This window comes from Enhydra lutris, unplaced genomic scaffold (assembly GCF_002288905.1).
Source record: "Enhydra lutris kenyoni isolate GAN:26980312 unplaced genomic scaffold, ASM228890v2 scaffoldscaffold26, whole genome shotgun sequence".
Taxonomy (NCBI): domain Eukaryota; kingdom Metazoa; phylum Chordata; class Mammalia; order Carnivora; family Mustelidae; genus Enhydra; species Enhydra lutris.
In genome coordinates this window covers 15,799,383-15,819,404 of record NW_019154110.1, presented here as the reverse complement: position 1 = coordinate 15,819,404, position 20,022 = coordinate 15,799,383, and the positions used below count along the sequence as shown (strand labels likewise).

Genomic DNA, 20,022 nt, shown 5'->3' with positions numbered 1-20,022 from the left:
ATACATAATTATGGCAACTTTTTGTAGTGGGAATTTTTAAGATCTACTCTCCCAGCAACTTTCAAATATGGAATACAGTATTACTGATTATAGCCCCCATGCTGTATGTTACATGCCTGTGACTTATTTTATAACTGGAAGCTAGTGCCTTTTACCCCCATTTGCCCATTTTGCCCACCCACACCCCCTACCACTGGCAACCACCAGTCTGTTCACTGTATCTAAGTTCCCCTTTTTCGGGTGCGGGGGGAGGGCTGTTTAGATGGCATATATAGGTGAGATCATTCTATCATTTTCTGTCTGACTTGTTTCACTTAGCATAGCACCCTCAAGGTCCATCCATGTTGCCTCAAATGGCAGAATTTCATTCCTTTTTATGGTTGAATAACAAATACATACGTATATATAACACATTTTCTTTATCCTTTCATCTGTCAATGGACACTTGTTTCCGTATCTTGCCTATTGTAAATAATGCCGCAATGAACAGAGGGCATACTGTTTTCCGAAGTGGCTGCACAGTGGATTCCCTTGTCTCCACACCCTCACCAACACTCATTATTCCTTGTCTTGACAACATCCATTCTAAGAGCTGTGAGGTGATAGCTCATTGTGGTTTTGATCTGCATTTCTCTGATGATGATGTTGAGCATTTATTCATATGTCTGCCGGTGCCTGCTAGTTACCTTAATTTGTTTTCTAGACCCTGGAAGGAAAGTGCGCTCTACAAGAACCCCAGTGCCGAGATCCCATTACTCACACTGACCTCACACTTTCTGGAGTAATACTCCTCATTACAAATCAATAAATCCACATTTGATGCGCATCAGTGTCGTGCGGGTTGAAAGAAGACAGCATCACCAGCCCAATAGCTCCTAGATCTGATGAGTCTCACTGGACTGAACTGTGCAACACCAGACTCTCCAGTCAAAGCAAAGCTTCCCGTTCCGGAACATTTGTATCTGTTGCGTTATTGTGACACAAGACAGCAATTTGCAATACTCAACCAAACACGATGACTCAGCAGGGAGGTGTAGTTCAATCGGATTTTATTTAAAAATCTGCAAAGCTAAAGGAGGAACCTGATCTTTTGTAAAAGGAAGCAATTTTCACAGTATAGATTTAGCCATTTTTCCATTTTAGCTTTGTGTTGAATAATAACAGAAACTGAAGTTTCTGTTCAGTCCTTACTCCAGCACACTCAGCCAGGTGCTTAGGATCTTGTAGCAAGACAACATGCTCCCTGGTCTGAACTCATAGGAAATCCTTTCACCCAGGTGGAACACCAGTTCACCCCAGGCAAAAACACGAGGTCTTATTTTCACTGCTCTACACAGGACTCTGAAAATCCTCAATTTTAAAGTTGAGAAAAATGTGAAAGGATTCTCTAACTCATTGCTTGCAATAAACCCAGCTACTTAATTCTTGACAGTTACAAGTATAAAATACTTGCAATTTATAAGATGTTCCATATTTAATGGAACTCAAATGTTAAAAAATTAGGTCAAGTAACATGCTTTCAGGTTTTAGAACATTACTTAATGAAACTTACTAAGACAAGATATGCAGCATTTTCTTGTACTTGGTGTTACAAACTCCTACTGACGATGGCTACTTGATGGTCAAAAAATAAATAAAAAAAAGAAGAAACCATATATACTGATATGTAACAATGCCTGCAGGGAATGTCATGTATTAAATTTTGTTACTGAAATTAAGCTTGGAAGAAGAAAAAAAAAGATCTACAAAAAGCAACACCCATGTTATTTTAAATGATGAGGTAGATTTTTTTCCTAGCAGTAAAGTGAACAAAAAATGCATACAACTTTCAAATCTTTTTTTTTTTTTTTAAAGTTCAGGTTATAGTCACTTTCATAAACAAGACATTTATAAACTATGAGATGGAGAGGTCATCCTCAAGCAGGCTCTGTACTTGGTATGGTACTTGGAGGCTCAACAATCAATCTTGGATCAATCAATTCTCTCCAAAAAACAGTGATCTGAGGAAAAATACAAAATATTTGGTTTAGGGGCTTCATTTTGAGATCATACAGGTTTCACTTGGTTAAAAACTTCAGTCATGTAAATTTCCATTTGTGCAGAACGGTTGAAGACCTGGAATGACCTGAGTCCCAGTAAGATGAGTCCAATTAGCTAGAAGAACTGTTTACCTAGAATGCAACTACACTTTACATTAAACACACTGCACCTTTCCTTCATTTCCAGCAGGGTAGGGATGGGACGGGCCAGGGTGTGGGGCAGCTGGTTACCCAGGGTCAAGGGTATTTGCCCAGCAGGACTCTGTGGCTTGGCGGCCCATGGACTCTTCACAGGCAGATGTGGCCCTTAAGGGTTATCAGTGGACTCCTAATGTTCCATTGCACAGCGCTACTCTGCGCTGCCTACACCTAGAAGGCAGCTCCTGTTTCACAGAGAGCAAACAAATGCCCACACTCGGGCCACGTGGATGAATCATGAGCACCATCTAGTGTCAGAGAATGGTAATGACAGGCTCCGCTTCTAGCCCCTGTATAATAAGGCATAGAGAGGAACGCTTCCAAGGTTAATTTTCCAGTGTAGTTTCCAAGAATACCTTTCAATAAAAAAGTAAAGAGGCACACATTGCAAATAAAGAAGTATAGGAGACTTGGCGAAATCTGCTGATCCTACCACAGACCCTAAAAATTTGTTTTTGGAATAAATCCCTAAGAGTGTCGCCTATCCTAAAGACAAAGCAAATCATAGTCTGGTTAGGGTTTCTACAAGTTTACATTTCTAAAATGTGAATTTGCAATACTGAAAGTTACAGAATAATATCCATAAACTTCAAATATAAACATCTTAAGAGGAAGCACTTTTTTAAATATAAATTCTATTTAGTTTAATGCTAGCACAGCCTAATGAGCCAGGCGTTGCCAGCAACTCTAGAAGCCTGACTGCCTAAAACCTCTAAGCCAGATATTTCCTAAAATAGCAATTTAAGAATTTAAACAGAAGTCAAAAGACAGAATCATCCTTTTATGTCATTCTTCAAAACCATGTATGCTGTTGTAAGTCAGAATCATGGTAACATTTGGGAGATGGTAGTGACTGCAAGGAGACATGATGGGGATTTCCAGGGGGGCTGTTAATGTTCTGTTTCTTGACCCAGGTGCTGGTGACATGGGTATGTTCAATTATGACAATCCTTCAAGCTATATACTATATACACTTTACTCAAAGTATATATCAATGAAGTTTTAAAAATATGCTACTCTTCCCTAATGAAACCCTTACAGAGTTGTTTTAATGCAACTCTATAATCTTCAGTAAGATTCTATTATTTGTGCACCTTGTCCTGTTGGCTCTTTGAGATCCAAGACGGCACCCTAACTTGGCACTGGGCACGGACACTGCCACCCTGTAGGCACACCAGGGATCCCAGAGCGTAGAGCTTTTATGACTTTAATATAGGCAGTTCAGGAAGCTGCAATGTCACCTTCCAGACTGCCAGTAGCCAGCTGAGAGAACGGACGACCAAGCAATCCCAAGAAGCAAAGTGCGCCTACCCTCTTCTCTTGCGTCACAGCATACTCCACTACCTCAGTTCCATTTTCGTTGTGATAAACCAAATCAAATTTCCCAGGTTCCTTCATGGCTGAAACCAGACAGTGGGAAGGAGAGACAATAAGTCATTTCCCAGTAGTGAAAACGTTCCTCTACAGGGAATTTACATCATTAGAAAAACAACCACAAACAAACTGTCCATTGATGTGGAGGCTGGGTACACACATGAAAGTATGGGGTGCTCGGTGACAGGAGACCCTGAGAAAGCCCTGTAACAGCAGATGGGAGCTTCCTGGACATTTATCAGAGAGACTCTTTCCTTCATCGAAAGAGCAATGAGCTTGATACACTGTTATTAGTACTCTCAGAGAAGAATAGGTGTAACCATTAGATAACCCAAAAGACTACTGATATATTCCAGCTGGGAAAGGTAATCTGAATTCTGCAAAATTTGTCTATCTTGCTCTGTCCTCAAAATTAAACATACTTATTACTCGGCAATACAGCAGTGCTCGCTTTGTACGGTAGTGAGGGGTCATAAAAATGACCATGGCAGGCTGAACAATCTGAATAATCAATGGGGGAAAATCATGATGGTCTCAAGACATTTTTAAAATTGTCAAAACATTAAAATCTCTATTGGGAGATGAAAAATAGCAAAAATATTATGCATGTAGTACACTGTAATCTCAACTACCAGAAAGAATTAGTGCTCTATCTCTTTGTTAAGAAACTTATCCAGGGGGCGCCTGGGTAGCTCAGTTGGTTGGGCCTCTGCCTTCAGCTCAAGTCATGATCTCAGGGCCCTGGGACTGAGCCCCACATCAGGCTCTTTGCTCAGCGGGGAGCCTGCTTCTCCCTCTCTCTCTCTGCCTACATATGATTTCTCTCTCTATCTAATAAATGAATAAAATCTTAAGAAAATAAAAAAACTTATCCAGGCACCTGGTTGGCTCAGTCAGTAGAGCATGTGACTCTAGATCTTGGGGTCATGAGTTCAAGCCCCACTTTGGGTGTAGAGATGACTTAAAAATAAAAATCTTAAAAAAAAAAAAAGAAAAGAAAAGAACAAGCTATTAGCAAGAGTGGTTTAAACAGTGCTTGCCTTCCTGCCATGTAACGACAACATAGAGGGAGAGTCTTTTCTACACTTGCAAAAGCAGCAGACTCCTTCCTAAGTGTGCACCAGCTTTCAGGATTTTATCCTTTGAGCTCTTATCTTCATCATGAAATAGCTCTTTCGTCACCACCATCCTTCCTCATTTATGTCAAGAAGTTCACATGAACTACAGGGCCAACATCCACAAGGTCAGCTGTTACCTCTGACCCCACTCCACTTGAACCCATTTGCATATCACCTCCAGAATCATCACTTTTTGTTTTTTTGTTGTACTTTCAGGTTTGTTGACCAATTCCCTACCTCAACATACATTTTTGTAAAATGCCATGTGGGTTTATCCTGAGAGACAAGGAGGCAGCAAACCACACGTGTAGCAGTGTGTCTGGGGATGGAGTAACAGATGCACAGTGACCAATCACCGGGAGACCTGGAAGTGATGTCATTGGTCACTGATCACGATGGGCATCTGTTACTGACATAGTGATCTGCAGACCGAAAAGCTGGCAGTACTTCATGTGGTTATTCACAGCTAACAGCATACCTGATGTCACTGGGAACTGGTGTTATGTAACCAAACCATGGGAACAAAAGTTCCTATATATATATATGTATGATCAGAACCATGCAAAGCGAGGACTACCTGTATTTCTATTACTGAACAGATAAAGCCACTTCTAGATGCTCCAAAGAAGAAAAGTTCTAACTGGATGTTCTCACTGCCAATCACCTGACAAACAGTGATCAGGCTGTATCCATGAATTTGACCATGGACAAACCTCTCTGTCCACCATTCCTAGGAAGGGAGATTTCTTCAAATTAAACCTAATTAGAAGAAAGCTGGAAAACCAATTTAAGTTATTTCTAGTCATTTATTTAACATTTTAATTGCCTTAGGGGCTGCTAGAGAAAAAGGGATCTCCCCTGCTCTTTGGCCAATATGACCCAAGTGAAGCCATATTCAGTGAAAGCTCTCTTATTCCCAGATTTTAGAACCAATAATGGGTGAGGTGAATCAGGGATAAAGCAGGGAAGCATTTGAAATAATGTGTGAGAGTGTGGATGGCACATGTACTTTAGACATTTTATTTTGACTTAACACACAAAAGTATATTCATTTACCAATTCTTTTGAAAGAGAACTAAGTAGTTCTTAGGAGCCTGCTGACTACAGTTATCTCTCTTCTATAAACCATATACTTAATATATGTCTGCTAGTTCTACAATTTCCAGTTCTGAGGTTTTTTTTTTTTTAAAGGGATACAAGAATGCAAACACTAGCAAGGCAGCCTAAGTTGGAAATCTTCCTAGATTTCTTACCAGATTCCTCCCAATCTCTTTTGGCAGATCCATAATCCAACAAATTTCTTAGTTACACTCTTTGGTCAGCATTCAATTTATGTTACATAGAAATAATTCCTTTTGCAATCAGTGCTCATCAGTTTATGTAATTTTTATGAAATTACATAATTATAGGACTAAGAAAACTTGTCTAATGGCTTTGGAAACAAATCCAACAACGCTTAGTGGACATACACCTCCACTAAGGGGGAGCACGGGTCCGCAGAGCTGCACTGTGCCAACGGGAGAAGTGGAGAGTTAGTCATGGAGGCCAAGGCAGAGAGCAGCTCCTGGGTATAAAAGCTATTTAGAAACCAATGCAGATATGAAGAGCCTAAATTTTCAAATTCTTTTCTAGAAGACTCACCAGGTAAGGATGAAAGAATTTCTATATCTACTTGCTGGGTCTCTGGATTGTGGCTTAGTATTTTTCCTTCCTTTCAAAAATAAAAGTCCAAGTCAAAAACCAACATGTGAAACATTAAGAATATATTAAAACCACCTAATTATTATTTTATACTTTAAAATAGTTAAAATGGTAAATTTTACATTATACAAATTTTATCTCAATATTAAAACTTCTTTTAGGGGCGCCTGGGTGGCTCAGTCGGTTAAGCATCTGCCTTCAGCTCAGGTCATGATCCCAGGGTTCTGGGATCAAGTCCTGCGTTGGACTCCCTGCTCAGCAGGAAGTCTGCTTCTCCTTTTCTCTCTGCTCCTCCTCACCCCCCACTTATGCTCTCTCTCAAATAAATAAATACAATCTTTTAAAAAAAATTTTTAAATAAATCCACCTATAGGAGAAAAAGAACTCCCATACCTCAAGCCACTATTTTCCCTGGTCGAAATCATCCCAAAGGCAAATACCACACAACTAGGGACAGCCCCTACAGCCCAAAGCCTGCTAATTATTCAAAGTAGCCAATCTTAAACTGTTTCCCCCATCCTGCCTTGCCTACCCCAAGGAAACCCCAGTAAAGGCCCTGGCACACGGTTTCTCCTCATTCCTGCTTCTGCCTCTGAATGAGATCCAGGTGAGGTCCAGGTACTTTCCCCCAAGGGCCTGCACAATATGGCATTCCCTGCTCCCTCGGGAAATTTAGGTAATAAAGTCTTCTTCCATTGCACTGACTTCTGCGGCGTCACTCAGTCACTTCCATCGGTTAAAATCCCGCAGGTAGGTGCATACACATGAGACAGGGTCAGGGGTGGAGGAGACTACATTCTTTGAAGACAGATTTGACTTCTGAAGACAAGCTTCAGGAATAAAGCCAGTGATCAGCTAGATAACAGCACTTGAGGTCAAAGCAAAAACTGGGACTGATTTTCACTCTGCAAATGGTTTTGAAAGTAATTTCCAGAAAGTCCTAAAAATACCAGGAAAAGTAAGCAAATAGCTTTCCAGGGTAATAACTATGACCAACATTGATTTAATATGCATTTTTAAAAAAATCAGTATCTAGACTCACAATTTGTGCTGTAGGACATACATTAATTCTGTATTTATCCATCTCCCCACATATCACAGAATTAAAGTCCTTATCTACCATAAGGTGACAAAACATCCTGGTTTGGGATGCCCGGGTGGCTCAGTGGGTTAAAGCCTCTGCCTGCTGCTTGGGTCGTGATCCCAGGGTCCTGGGATCGAGCCCCGCTTTGGGCTCTCTGCTCAGCAGGGAGCCTCCTCTTCTCCTCTTCTCCGCCTGCCTCTCTACCTACTTGTGATCTCTCTCTGTCAAATAAATAAATCTTAAAAAAAAAATCCTGGTTTGCCCAAGACAGGCCCATTTACATTTCCTTCCAGGACAGTTATTAGTATAATATTAATCCTTTTCACTCACAAGTATCCTGCTTTAGATGATAACTTATATGTTACTTATAATAAGAGGCTAAGATAAAAAATACGATGAAATACTAATTATCCAGAACTGACGGACGAAACCCCTTCATGAATTAATTCTTCTTCTAGTCTGCTTTTGAGGAAAGGTTCTTAACAGGATTTTAAAAGTCTTCCAAGGTTTAAAAAAAAAGTCTTCCAAGGTATCAACTCAGATTAAATCAAATCTCCTTGTACTTTCTCTGTATTACTATGTTAACATTACCAATTATTATTTTTTAAATGCCCTTATATTCTATATATTACATCAAAATAAAAAATTATGCATTTTAACAAAATTTTGAATGGGTGAAAAAGGAAACATGCAATTCTATAATCCCACTGGAGTTAAGCTTTTACTGAATTATGATAAAGCTCATGCTAATGTAAAGTCCCACACAGATGTTTAGTGAATAAATTTCAAGGATAATATTTGTGAGTTACCCGTGGTTAACAGATAATGCAAAAGGGGCTGTGTTAGACCATAAGAATCTACAGTAATTCACAATTATATAAAATAGATTCCTATGATGAAAATAATCAAATTTTCTGGCTAACAGCTATTCATTATTTCCTTTCAAAGTTTAGGATCCTGGGGGAGTGGCTTCAAATAAGCGTGCAAATGTCTAAGCTGCTTAGAAAAAAATGACTTAAAAAAATTAAAATTCATCATTGTCCTGCATTCACCCTCAAGTGCAAGGAAAATGACGCTGAAGGCTCCAGTGATACAAGTTTACACTTTGATAATGTTCCCATTTTCTACTTTACAACATTATTTACTCCAAAAAAGCAAAATTATCCATATTAGCAGCACTAAATACAACTTTAGCTTCTTTAATATACTAAGTTATTTTTAAATAAAAAGCCTTACCTTGTAATCAGAGACATCAGGAGAATAATCAGACGTTAGTTCCAAAAGCTACAAAAGAAGAAAGAGCCCACAAATACACAAATTCTGCGGCTCCTCTCCTCTGCCCCTGGGAGAATATGCCGGGTTAGGGTGCACACCCCACCACCCTGGGGGTCCTACCATGAACTGGTGGCAAAACAGGGGTTCCAGTGGGAAAGGTTTCTTTGATTTGAGGGAGGATATTGTGGTGGAGTGTGCATGAATTTGAGCCCTTTTTTTATTGAGCACTTGCTATGTTCCAGACACTGGGCTAAGCCATTTTTATTCGTTCCCGAAACAATAAGTAGGCACCTACTGCATGCCAGGTACAAAAACAGGGCAGATATGATCTGGAAAAGGGTCTCTATGCATATATAATTCTGAGCTGCTAATGATTAAGTTTATTTGGAGGGAGGATAATCTTTTTGTTGTAATTGTTGTGGTTTTAAAATATACCTTAAACGCAATCTTTTCTCCAACTTGAGGAGCAGCTGCTAACAGTGGTAACAAACTGTAGTCCTTCTTGTGTGTCTCTACTGGATTCTGAAAAACAGCATGAGTCATGGGAGTCTGTTACTGGTGAAAAAAAGCGAACCCGTGACATCTGCTCCAGACACACCCTGTGGGAGAAGGGGAAGAGGTACGCTCAGAAGAAATTGTACTTGCCTGGATAATAGTAGATGAGTTCGTGACCACTTCATTTAACTGCTGGTGCTTCTGATAGTCCGTGTTTCTATTTAACACAAAGGAAATGGCCTGCCCTCGGCCTCGGCCTCTCCCCCGCATCCCCCGGCCCCTAGCCCCCTTCCAAGAAAGAAGGTCCTCTCCTCTCCCCCAACCTCTTCCCAAACCAGCGGGGAGAGTCACATTGGGAGGGGGAGCAGGAGGGGCCGGTCTGGCACTGTTGGCGTCAGAATGCTTCCAGGCGGCAGCAGTGGGAGGCTGTGAGCAGGGCCCTGGGCCTGGACAGCCTCGCCCCGCAAAGAGGCCTACTGGCTTTAAGAAGCCGGCAGCGCGCTCTGGGGTGCTCTTGGACACCGTGCTCTGGTCATCTGACTCTGAGCTAGAGTCTGAACTAGAAGATGATGTTCTAGTCGTCTTGCCCTTGACGGCCGTAGAATTGAAGCCAGTTTTGGCGGTCACTTTGATTGCAGCTGTGTTTTTGGTAGAGGGTCCTTCCTTTGATGACTCAGTTGGTATTTTCTCTGAAGAATTTCTGACCTCCAAGATGACATGGCTGAGACCATCACTGGTTGATTCATGGTAAGACTCAGACTCTGAGGAGGAAATGGGACTATCTTTTGTACTAATGCTCGTGCCACCTTTCCTTTTGGCTTTGACAAGGCTATTTCTAGCAGGCGAGCCTTTCAGAGGACCACAGTTCGGGGCAGCCCAGTCCTTCACTGTCTGTGCTTTGGAAGACCTGGAGTTTTTCGTCTGTTTTTTATATTCACATTTCTCCTTTCTCTTTGGTGATTTTCTTTTGGTTCCTTCGTCATCACCATCCATGACACTACACATGGCTTTGCTTTTTCTCTTGCTTTTTTTCCTCACACTTGGATCTGTGACGGCTTTTGGTTCCAGATCCAAGGTCTTCTCATCAATATTGTTCTCTTGCCTCTTCCACTGTTTCTTTAAATTTTTGTAATCTAGTTCAGTTTCTTCACCGTCCTCCAACTTAAATGCCCTCTTCTTTCCTTTTCTAGGTAATAAATGACTATCATCACCATTCTTGACTGTCACGGTATCCTCAGCAGCTGCTCTCTCTTCTAATTTAACTCTATCAAAACAGGAGAGAAAGTCACAGTGAACACGTCTCCTGGACAAGCACGTCTCCAGGACACAGTTATATAAGGAGATGATTGCAAGCTACCCCTGCCACCAGGCAATGAAAAAAGTGTCAAATCACTTAAGGACAAAAGACTCATTTTGACAAAATGGCCTATATGGTATCACTTACGGTCAACTTTCTAATGACTAGTTCTATTTCTTGAGTATCTTCTGCATCCCAAATATTTTCTAGACCTTTTCTCTAATCTAAATGCCACCATGAAGCAGGTATCCTTCATTCTAAAACAGATCACAAAATTACAGTTCAGACACATAACCTGCCCAAGATCCACAGCTAATAATCAGCAGAAATGGGATTCAAACCAGTTTGTCTAACCTCAAAGTTCACAATCTTTCCACTCTATTATGTTGCCTATCCCAAATAGTGATAATGCAGAGTATCTATTTTTTGTTTTTTGTTTGTTTTTTAAAGATTTTATTTATTTATTTGACAGAGAGATCACAAGTAGGCAGAGAGGCAGGCAGAGAGAGAGAGAGGAGGAAGCAGGCTCCCCACTGAGCAGAGAGCCTGATGCAGGGCTCAATCCCAGGACCCTGGGATCACGAAGGCAGAGGCTTTAACCCAATGAGCCACCCAGGCGCCCCTCTATTTTTGTTTTTAAATGCAGGCTGCTGGGACCTGGGTGGCTCAATCATTAAGCATCTGCCTTAGGTTCAGGTCATGATCCCAGGATCCTGAGATGAGTCCCATATAGGGCTCCATGCTCAGCAGGAAGCCAGCTTCTCCCTCTCCCACTCTCCCTGCTTGTGTTCCCTCTCTTCACTGTCTCTCTCTCTCTCTGTCAAATAAATAAATAAAATCTTTAAAAAAAATTTAAGGGGCGCCTGGGTGGCTCAGTGGGTTAAGCCGCTGCCTTCCGCTCAGGTCATGATCCCAGGTCCTGGGTTCGAGCCCCACATCGGGCTTTCTGCTCAGCAGGGAGCCTGCTTCCTCCTCTCTCTCTGCCTGCCTCTCTGCCTACTTGTGATTTCTGTCAAAAAAAAAAAAAAAAAAAATTAAAAAATTTTAAAAATAAATGTGAACTTTTTCTTAAATTCAGATTTTACTTTTATTCTGTTGAAATCTGGGGGAAATTTTTCTAACAATTTATGTTCTCTGGGATAGTGAAAAGCCATCATAAAGTTCAATTCTGTGATTATTAATTTTATATGTCAACTTGACTGGGCCATGGGTGCCCAGACATTTGGTTAGACACTGTTCTGGGTTTGTCTGTGAGGGTGTTTCTAGATGAGATTAACATCTGAATTGGTAGACTAAGTCACACAGATTGCCCACCCCAGTGGGTGAGTGCGCCTCATCCAATCCACTGAAGGCCTGAATGGCCTCTCTTCGCCCACGTGTCTGAGCTGGGACCTCAGCCTTCAGACTCCGACTAGGACTGGAACTTACACCATCGACTCCCCGGATCTGAAGTCTTTGGACTTGGACTTCAACCTTATCGTTGGTTCTTCTAGATTTCCGGCTTGCGAACTGTGGATCTTGGGACCCCTCAGCCTCCATTATCTCATGAGCCAATTCCTTAAACAAGTTCCTATTCATATATCTATTATCTTTTACTCTAGGTTTCTCTGGAGAGCCCTAACACACTTCATCCAAAATTATTATCATAGTAAAGAAACTCTGTTGTTCCATGAACTGGCAACAGCTAATTCTAACACGTGCAGTCCAATGATGGAAAGCTGAGAGTGTCCCGAAAGTCAAGTGCATAGTGGGTGCTTAAAGTTGCCTGCTAAAAGCAGACATTATATTTTTAATACATTTTTATCCAGCTATATATTTCATCAAGTTTTTTTAGTGACCACAGAAAGATTAAATAATCATATTTGGGGGGAAAAAGTGTAATTGGGGAATAAGAAGATGTAGGCATTTTAAAAAAATTTTTAATGGGATAGTAATCCTGTGATTTATCATGTGGTAGCTGAAAAAAACATACCAGATTATTCTGCAGAATACACAAATACACAGACACATACAAAGCAAAGTAAAATCAAAGCTGCTGCTATCAGGATAGACAGAAATAAAAGTCTGAAGGATCAGGGATTTAATTTATAAAAACACATTACCCTCTATGCCCGGGATGGACTTTAGCATGTAGCAGCAAGGGCAAAAAGTAGGCTGGCATCCTGTGAATCTAAGAACTACTAAGAAACCTGCAGTATATTGGATTGTCCCCTGACATTCTTCATCAATTTGTTTTACTCGTAGCAATGTTATGATTCAAGCTTCAATCCTGAGGCAACCAGTTCAGACCAAATTTCCCATCAAACTGTGAAGATGGTTGCGAGGTTCTCAGTTCAGTCACTGGTTTACTAGATCCCTGGAACACAGTACCTGCTGCAACACCAACACACTTTCAACACGCAGCCCCTGGCATCACCTCACCTATGCTGAAGACATCGAATCTGGGGCTACCGGCATAAAGGTATGACCTGTGATTGCTGCAGCCTCACTCACTATCTGCTATTCCTGAGGAGAATTATTTCCGTTTGGAACACAGTAAGACTGAGAGACAAACCGCCATCCCGAGGATAAGGAATGGTTCGTTAGGGTCTGCTGAGCTATCATCCCTTCCTGAGTATACACTTTCCCTAGGAATATCCTTCATTTCTCTTCTTGGATCACAAACAATAAATGTAGCTGTCCTTGTACGAAGAGAAGTGAATTACCTACGTAATTAGCAATAAAAGAGATTTAATTCCAAGAAATTTTTTTAAAACAAGACTCTTCAATGTTCATGCAAACTCTTTCAGGGCAAGCTGGGTGGTATTATCAAAATGCAAGGCACTCCCTTTATTTATTTTTTAAGATTTATTTATTTATTTGAGAGACAGAGCCTGTGCCCAAGCAAGTGGGCGGGGGGAGCAGAGGGGGAGAATCTTTTTTTTTTTTTTTTTTTTGAGGGGGAGAATCTTTAAGCAGACTCCCCACTGAGCTTGGAGCCCAACTGCAGGGCTCAATCTCACAGCCCATAAAATCATAACTGAAGCAGAAACCGAGTCCAACACTCAACCGACTGGGCTGTCCAAGCACCCCAAAATGCAAGGCACTCCCTTTAAATGTGCAATTTCACTTCTAGGATTCTATCATACAGAAATACAGCCACACCCAGCTGCACTGCCTAATACCCCAAACCCACAGCCTGCCAAGGTCAAAGTGACTGGATTCAAATTCTTCTGCCACTTTAAGTAAAATTTTTAAATATTACCTCAATCTTTCTCATTTGTAAAAATGGGGACAGTGATAATAATTATAATATTCAGATGAGCTATCATCTATGTTTAGAGCAATGCCAGACTCAGAGCAAGAACTATCCAAATGCTAACTCTAATTTTTATTAATACAATAATTGTTAGTCCTCTGAGGCCAGGAGTTGGGGGGGGTTAATGAATTTGTCCCACCAAATGGAGGTGAATAGCAACAAGGAGAGTAAAAAGGTAGTGCTGCACCCTGTTTGGGTCCCCTCAGTCCCTGCAGCCTCCCTCCTGCCTGGCTGCTACATTATCCCCTTCAAAGAGGTAAAAGTACTTGACCAAGGGAACACAGCTAATGAGCCATGATTCAAACTTAGGGGTCTGACTCCAGAACCTGAACTCTTAATCACTCTGCTCTCGTACCTTTCACACAATACTGAACAAAAGTAACTCAACATATTACTGGCATAAACACAGATCGGTACAACTTTTCTGGAGGCCAGTTTGACAATACTCACCAATTTTTAAAATCTGACCAAAAAGTACCTCTTCTAGGAATGTATCCTGCTGAACTACTGCCCACGTACACAAGAATGTACAAGAACGTTTACTACAGCAGTATGTACCAGTGAAAAACAGAAAACAACCATCATGAGGGGGTCACCTAGCTGGCTCAGTCAATGGAGCGTGTAGCTCTTTTTTTTTTTTTTTAAAGATTTTATTTATTTCTTTGACAGAGACAGATCAGAAGTAGGCAGAGAGGAAGGCAGAGAGAGGAGGAAGCAGGCTCCCTGCTGAGCAGAGAGCCTGACGCGGGACTCGATCCCAGGACCCTAAGATCATGACCTGAGCTGAAGGCAGAGGCTTTAACCCACTGAGCCACCCAGGCGCCCCTGGAGCGTGTAACTCTTGATCTTGGGGTTGTAAGTTTGGGCCCCACACTGGATGTAGAGATTACTTAAAGATAAAATCTTAAAAAAAAAAACCAACCTGCCATATTCTAAATGTTTGCGTCGCTGAAAAATTCATACGTTGAAACCCTAACTGCCAAGGTGATATAATTAGGAGGTGGGGACTCTGGAAGGTGCTTAGGTCATGGGGGCAGAACCCTCACAAACCAGATTAGTGCTCCACAGCCCTCCCTAGTCCCTTCCACAGTGAGGGCACAATGAGAAGGTGCTGTCTATGAACCAGAAAGCAAAGCTCACCAGACACTGAATCTGCTGGCCCCTTGATCTTGGACTCCCCAGCCTCTAGAACTGTGAGAAATAAATTTCTGTTGTTTATAAGCTACCCAGTTTATGGTATTTTTATCATAGCAGCCCAAATGAGCTCAGATAACAATCTAAAAGGTCCATTAGTAAGAGGATGGTTAAAGAAATTGACATGTCATGTAAAAGGATATTACATGGCATTTAGAAAGAATGATGTAGGGGCACCTGGGTGGCTCAGTCAGTTAAAAGTCTGCCTTTGGCTCAGGTCATGATCCCAGGGTCCTGCTTCAGGCTCCCTGCTCAGTGGGGAGCCTGCTTCTCCCTCTCCCTCTCCCTCTGCCCCTCCCCCCGCTCGTTCCCTCCCTCCCTCTGTCTCTCTCTCTCTCCTAAAAATAGAAAATAAAAAATTTAAAAAAGAATAATGTACACTCAAATGAAAGATACCCATGATATGTCAGGTAAAAAAAAAAAAGTGAGGTGCAGGACACTATGTTTATTACGATAACATGTATATTTAAAAAGGGTAAGTATACATGTTTGCACGTGTATGGAAAAAATCTGGGAAGATAGACCCCAAACTTAACTGAGGATACTTCTAGAGAGTAGGGTGTGGGAAGAGAATGTGAGAAGAGAAATAAGGGACTTCTTCCCTTGAACTATTCTGAAGTGCAACTTTTTTTGGTCTGTCAGAGCAGAAAAAGTCAGATTCTGGGTCCTGAGAGAATGGGCTGTGAGGAAATGGCCACCGGAAAGCAGCCTCTCAAGCCTCCCACCAGCTGGTTCCACCTTTCCTCGTGAGACTTTCCTCAGTACTACGGCAGTCCCGACAGACTCCTTCTGCAGTCAGACTTATCTCTACACCAAGTCAGGCTAGCGTTTGCCTCTACAACTCTCCTGGGCCATCTAGCATTTCCATTTCTAACATGTCCGTCAAGGAACTGTGAGAGTCCCAGACCATGTGTTCCATGATGATCTCTCCCTTCTCCATCATCTTCCGCACTTAGCAGCACAACCTAATTATAATTATCCAGGCTGATTGCTGACATCACACAAGAAGATAATATACTGAACCACGAAACTAGTTATTTTGCAATACTAGAAACCTTTAAGAAAAGAGACTATGCTTTCTTCTGTAGCTCTGGAGAAAGGTGAATCTGCTGGAACACAGAATGATTAAAAACAGGCAACCACAAAAATACACAAAATTTTCCCAAACTCAGTTTTTTTCTAAGGTCTGCCCCATTTACCACCGAAGCCAGCTGCCATTTTACCACACACAATCACACATTTTAAGTGTTTAGGACAAATTCTTCCTGCCATTGTGCTGTATTTATTTCCTCTAACAGCTGTCATGGCTTGCTTTTGACATTAACTTCGTTATAAAGAGTGTAATTCCCAGATGATTCATTAATTGAGGTATAACTGCAGTTAGTGAGCAGCAGGTTATTAATTCATTAGGCGGGAATAGTCCAGAAAGGAGAGTTAACAGGAGGAGAGGCAGTCCTTGCAATTGAATTGTAATATTTAAGCAGTCCCTGAATTACAGAAATAATAGAGAGCCGTTAACAGTGAAAGAAAAAGGAAAAAGAACTTTTTTTTTGAAATTTGGACTATTTCAAATTGTCTTTAGAAACAGCTAAACATTCTCAACAAATCACAGCACTCCTGATTTTAAGACACACACACACACACACACACACACACACAGATGTGGTTATTGTTCTGAACTGAATTCCCTGAAGAAATCTTATGAAGAAATCTTGTGAATCTGACATGTTCTAAGGAACAGACTATTCAACAAAGAGCAAGCAGAGAAAGTAGGCTGGTTCATAACTTTAGAATTTTTTCATTGGAGCTGAGCTTTAAAAAGAAGACCTGAATGAATTAGTCAAAAAAGTTCAAACTGATATGATAATGTCTTACCATTTCATTGAAACAAATGAACCACACCTGGGCAATCCATACCACAATGGCTCCTTGATACTCCTCTTAGTATCATTATTTTTAACTTCCAAAATATTTAAAACTATCTTATTTCCCAATTCACAACCCAAAAAGGTCCCAAATATCTATTTAAAAGAACCACAAAACACCCACGTATGACAAGAACGACACTGTAAGTCTCGGAAGACCTAGCAGGAGCTCACGTAGGTAGGGCGAACGGCACCCTTTGAAAAAATAACGACTGCTCCCATTTGCCTGTGTCCCCTGCACCTGACCCTGAGAGCCGCCAGGGGAAGGCCGGGTCTCAGGCACATGTGTGCCATGAGAACGTAACACAGTGCCTCGTTAAGGGAGTGCCCGCTGAACCAGGGCTGAAAGAAACACCGGCCGGGCCCACGCGCAAAATCAGGGTCTTTCCAAGTTTGGTCACCAATCACCTGGCTCAGAAGCACTCCGGGGGAAAGGATGCTCCTTACCCAGCGGATTCCTGAGCCCCAAACCTGCCTAGCCCAATCAGCATCTCCGGGATTCACTAACGTGCAGCTTGACAGCCCCACCCCACGCCCACCCCCAAGGCCCCCTCCCCACTCCCCCACTGCCCACCCACGCGCGGCCTCCAGGTGCCCGAGGCGCCCCGGGCGTGCGCAGGCGCGTCCCCGGCCCGCCGCCCACCCCGACACCCCGACACCGCGCAGCGCGCACCTGAGGCAGTCGTTGTCTCGTACCAGGCGCGCGCTTTCGGCGGGGGGGCAAGAGCCCCCCCTCCAAGTAGAGGCCCAGGAGGGCCCCAGAACTGAAGCCGAAGCGCTGGCGGATGAGACTAATGAGATCCGTGACCACTCGGCATCTGTTCAAGTCGACAAGAAGCCAGAAGGCCGTGCAGTGCGGGGTAGCTGGCGGCGGATAATCGAATTGAAGCCGTAGCCTAACCGTCTCGGAGGCCGCCATCTTGCCCGATGCTCAACGGAAGCCCAGAGACACCACAGGGCTACCGAGAGGCGTGCTCGGAGGCCCGCCCCCTGGGGCCTTTTAACGTATGCCCCCTATTGGCTCCAAGTGGCTACTACAGGCTCCGTGACCTGCGAGAACGCGGAGCGGGGTTGATTCGATTCAATTCTGTTCATCACTGGGCTAGGAAAGAGTCTACGTGAATTCCTTTTCCGCTGAACTCTGTGCAGCGTCCGAATTTAGGCAACTCTCTGAATAAACAAGCACTTCTCAGTAGCTGTCTTCTCAGATATTTGCTTTTATACGGAAAAGAATTTCAAAAAACAGTAACTCCCAATACATTTAATTGACAAAATTTTTCATTGTAAAGAGTTGGAAAAGATGCAATTCCTAATATATTGTAAATATCGACGTTTTAAAATAAAACCATTAATTAGAGACCTGAGCAGTATAATACTTACCACCATCCATACTTTAAAATATAAAAATAAGTCCTCTTATTAGTCAGTAGGTAAGTAAATCACAAATTGCACATCATTTGAATTTCCATTCTCTCACATAGTATATTAATTCCTTTAGTTTTCATGACAAAGATAAGCTATTACTATTCCCATGCTGAAAGTTTTTTAAAAAGTTCGGAGAGACTAAGCTACTAACCTAAGATCACTGGACTAGTAAATGCTAATATTCGTAGTCAGTGGAAACATTGAAAAAAATTTTTTTGTAAGTTTTATTTTCTCCTAACCTTATCCTGTAAGTCTTCTGATTGAATTATCATTACTATTATGAGTGGTACCCAGCTGACCAAAATAGCACAAAATATCACATATTTTGGTACATAATTATTAAACAGGGAAAATAAAATGGACATGGAAACATATCTATTAACGAAATAGAGCTCTATGGTTTTTTTTTTTAATTAGTCCAAGTCTCTCTGGATGAATATTGTGTCTCATTTAGCAACAGAGACAGGGCTTTACATGGATTCTGGAACTATTTTTTGTTTTTGTAGATGTAAAGTCCTAAGAAAATGTGTTCGTTACGTAAGTAGACAAGACTAGAAGGAATTATGTCGTTGGCAATGTCAGCCAATTCCTTAAACTCCTGCCAAGTTAAATGCTAAAGTTACTTAGGGATCTTCCTTTAAAAATTATTTTCAGTACTCTATCAGCCAACAATTCAGTTATGTTCAATAATGTTAAAAACAAAGAATCGTTCAAATGTAACAAAGAAATGTTAAAAACAGACACCTGAGGGAACCTGGGTGGCTCAGTGCATTAAGCTTCTGCCTTCAGCTCAGGTCATGATCTCAGGGTCCTGGGATCAAGCCCTGTGTCGGGCTCTCTGCTCAGTGGGGTGCTCGGTAGGGAACCTGCTTCCCTCCCTCTCTCTGCCTGCCTCTCTGCCTACTTGTGATCGCTGTCTGTCAAATAAATAAATAAAATCTTTAAAAAGAAAAAAAAAAAAAGAAAGTGTTCAGGTACTCTTCAGGACTGATTTGCCCATAGTCCTCCAAAAGTGGAAAGTTACCTAAGTAGCAGGTGGTTTTTAAGTACTTGCCTGCCTATTATTGTTTCCTTCCTGGAGATAGGTGAAATGCCACCATTCCTTTTACTGTGGAAACCTAGAGTGATGATAAAGGATTGATTCCAAACTGTAAATCTAAGAGTCAGATCTAGTCCTAGGTGTGAGCCAATTAAATCTGATCAGATCTAATCTAAGACTCAGAACCAAGGTATTAACATTATTTTAGTAAGACTGGATGGTAGGTACCCAATTCTGTGTGTTTATCTGCATTTTACAATGTTCATGACTTCAAAAATTTATAGAAAGTACTTATTATTCTTTTGTCGAATGATCCTTTAAAAACTTCCAAAGGGTCATTTGACAACATTTGTCTAAATCATAAATTCATGTACCTTTTTTTTTCATGTACTCTTTGACTTAGCAATTCCATATCTAGGCATTTATCCTAGAGATAGACTAATACAATGAGCAGAGACTCCTGTACAATGTTTCCCGAAACACTGTAAAAGCAAATAACAAGAAACAAAGTAAATATCCATCTACAGATTTAATTGAATAAAATTAGTGTACATCAAATG

General features: G+C 41.5%; 1 protein-coding gene across 1 annotated transcript; it reads right to left on the bottom strand.

Moving 5' to 3' along the window:
* Positions 1-892: 892 nt before the first annotated feature.
* LOC111151625 (coilin) lies at positions 893-17,919 on the bottom strand. Its single transcript, XM_022509737.1, is given in 8 exon segments — positions 893-2,000; positions 3,549-3,637; positions 6,371-6,440; positions 8,751-8,798; positions 9,225-9,311; positions 9,435-10,548; positions 17,672-17,718; positions 17,720-17,919. Coding segments are annotated over 8 exon segments (1,737 nt in total). The 5' UTR covers positions 17,918-17,919; the 3' UTR covers positions 893-1,916.
* Between the last annotated feature and the right edge of the window lie 2,103 nt (positions 17,920-20,022).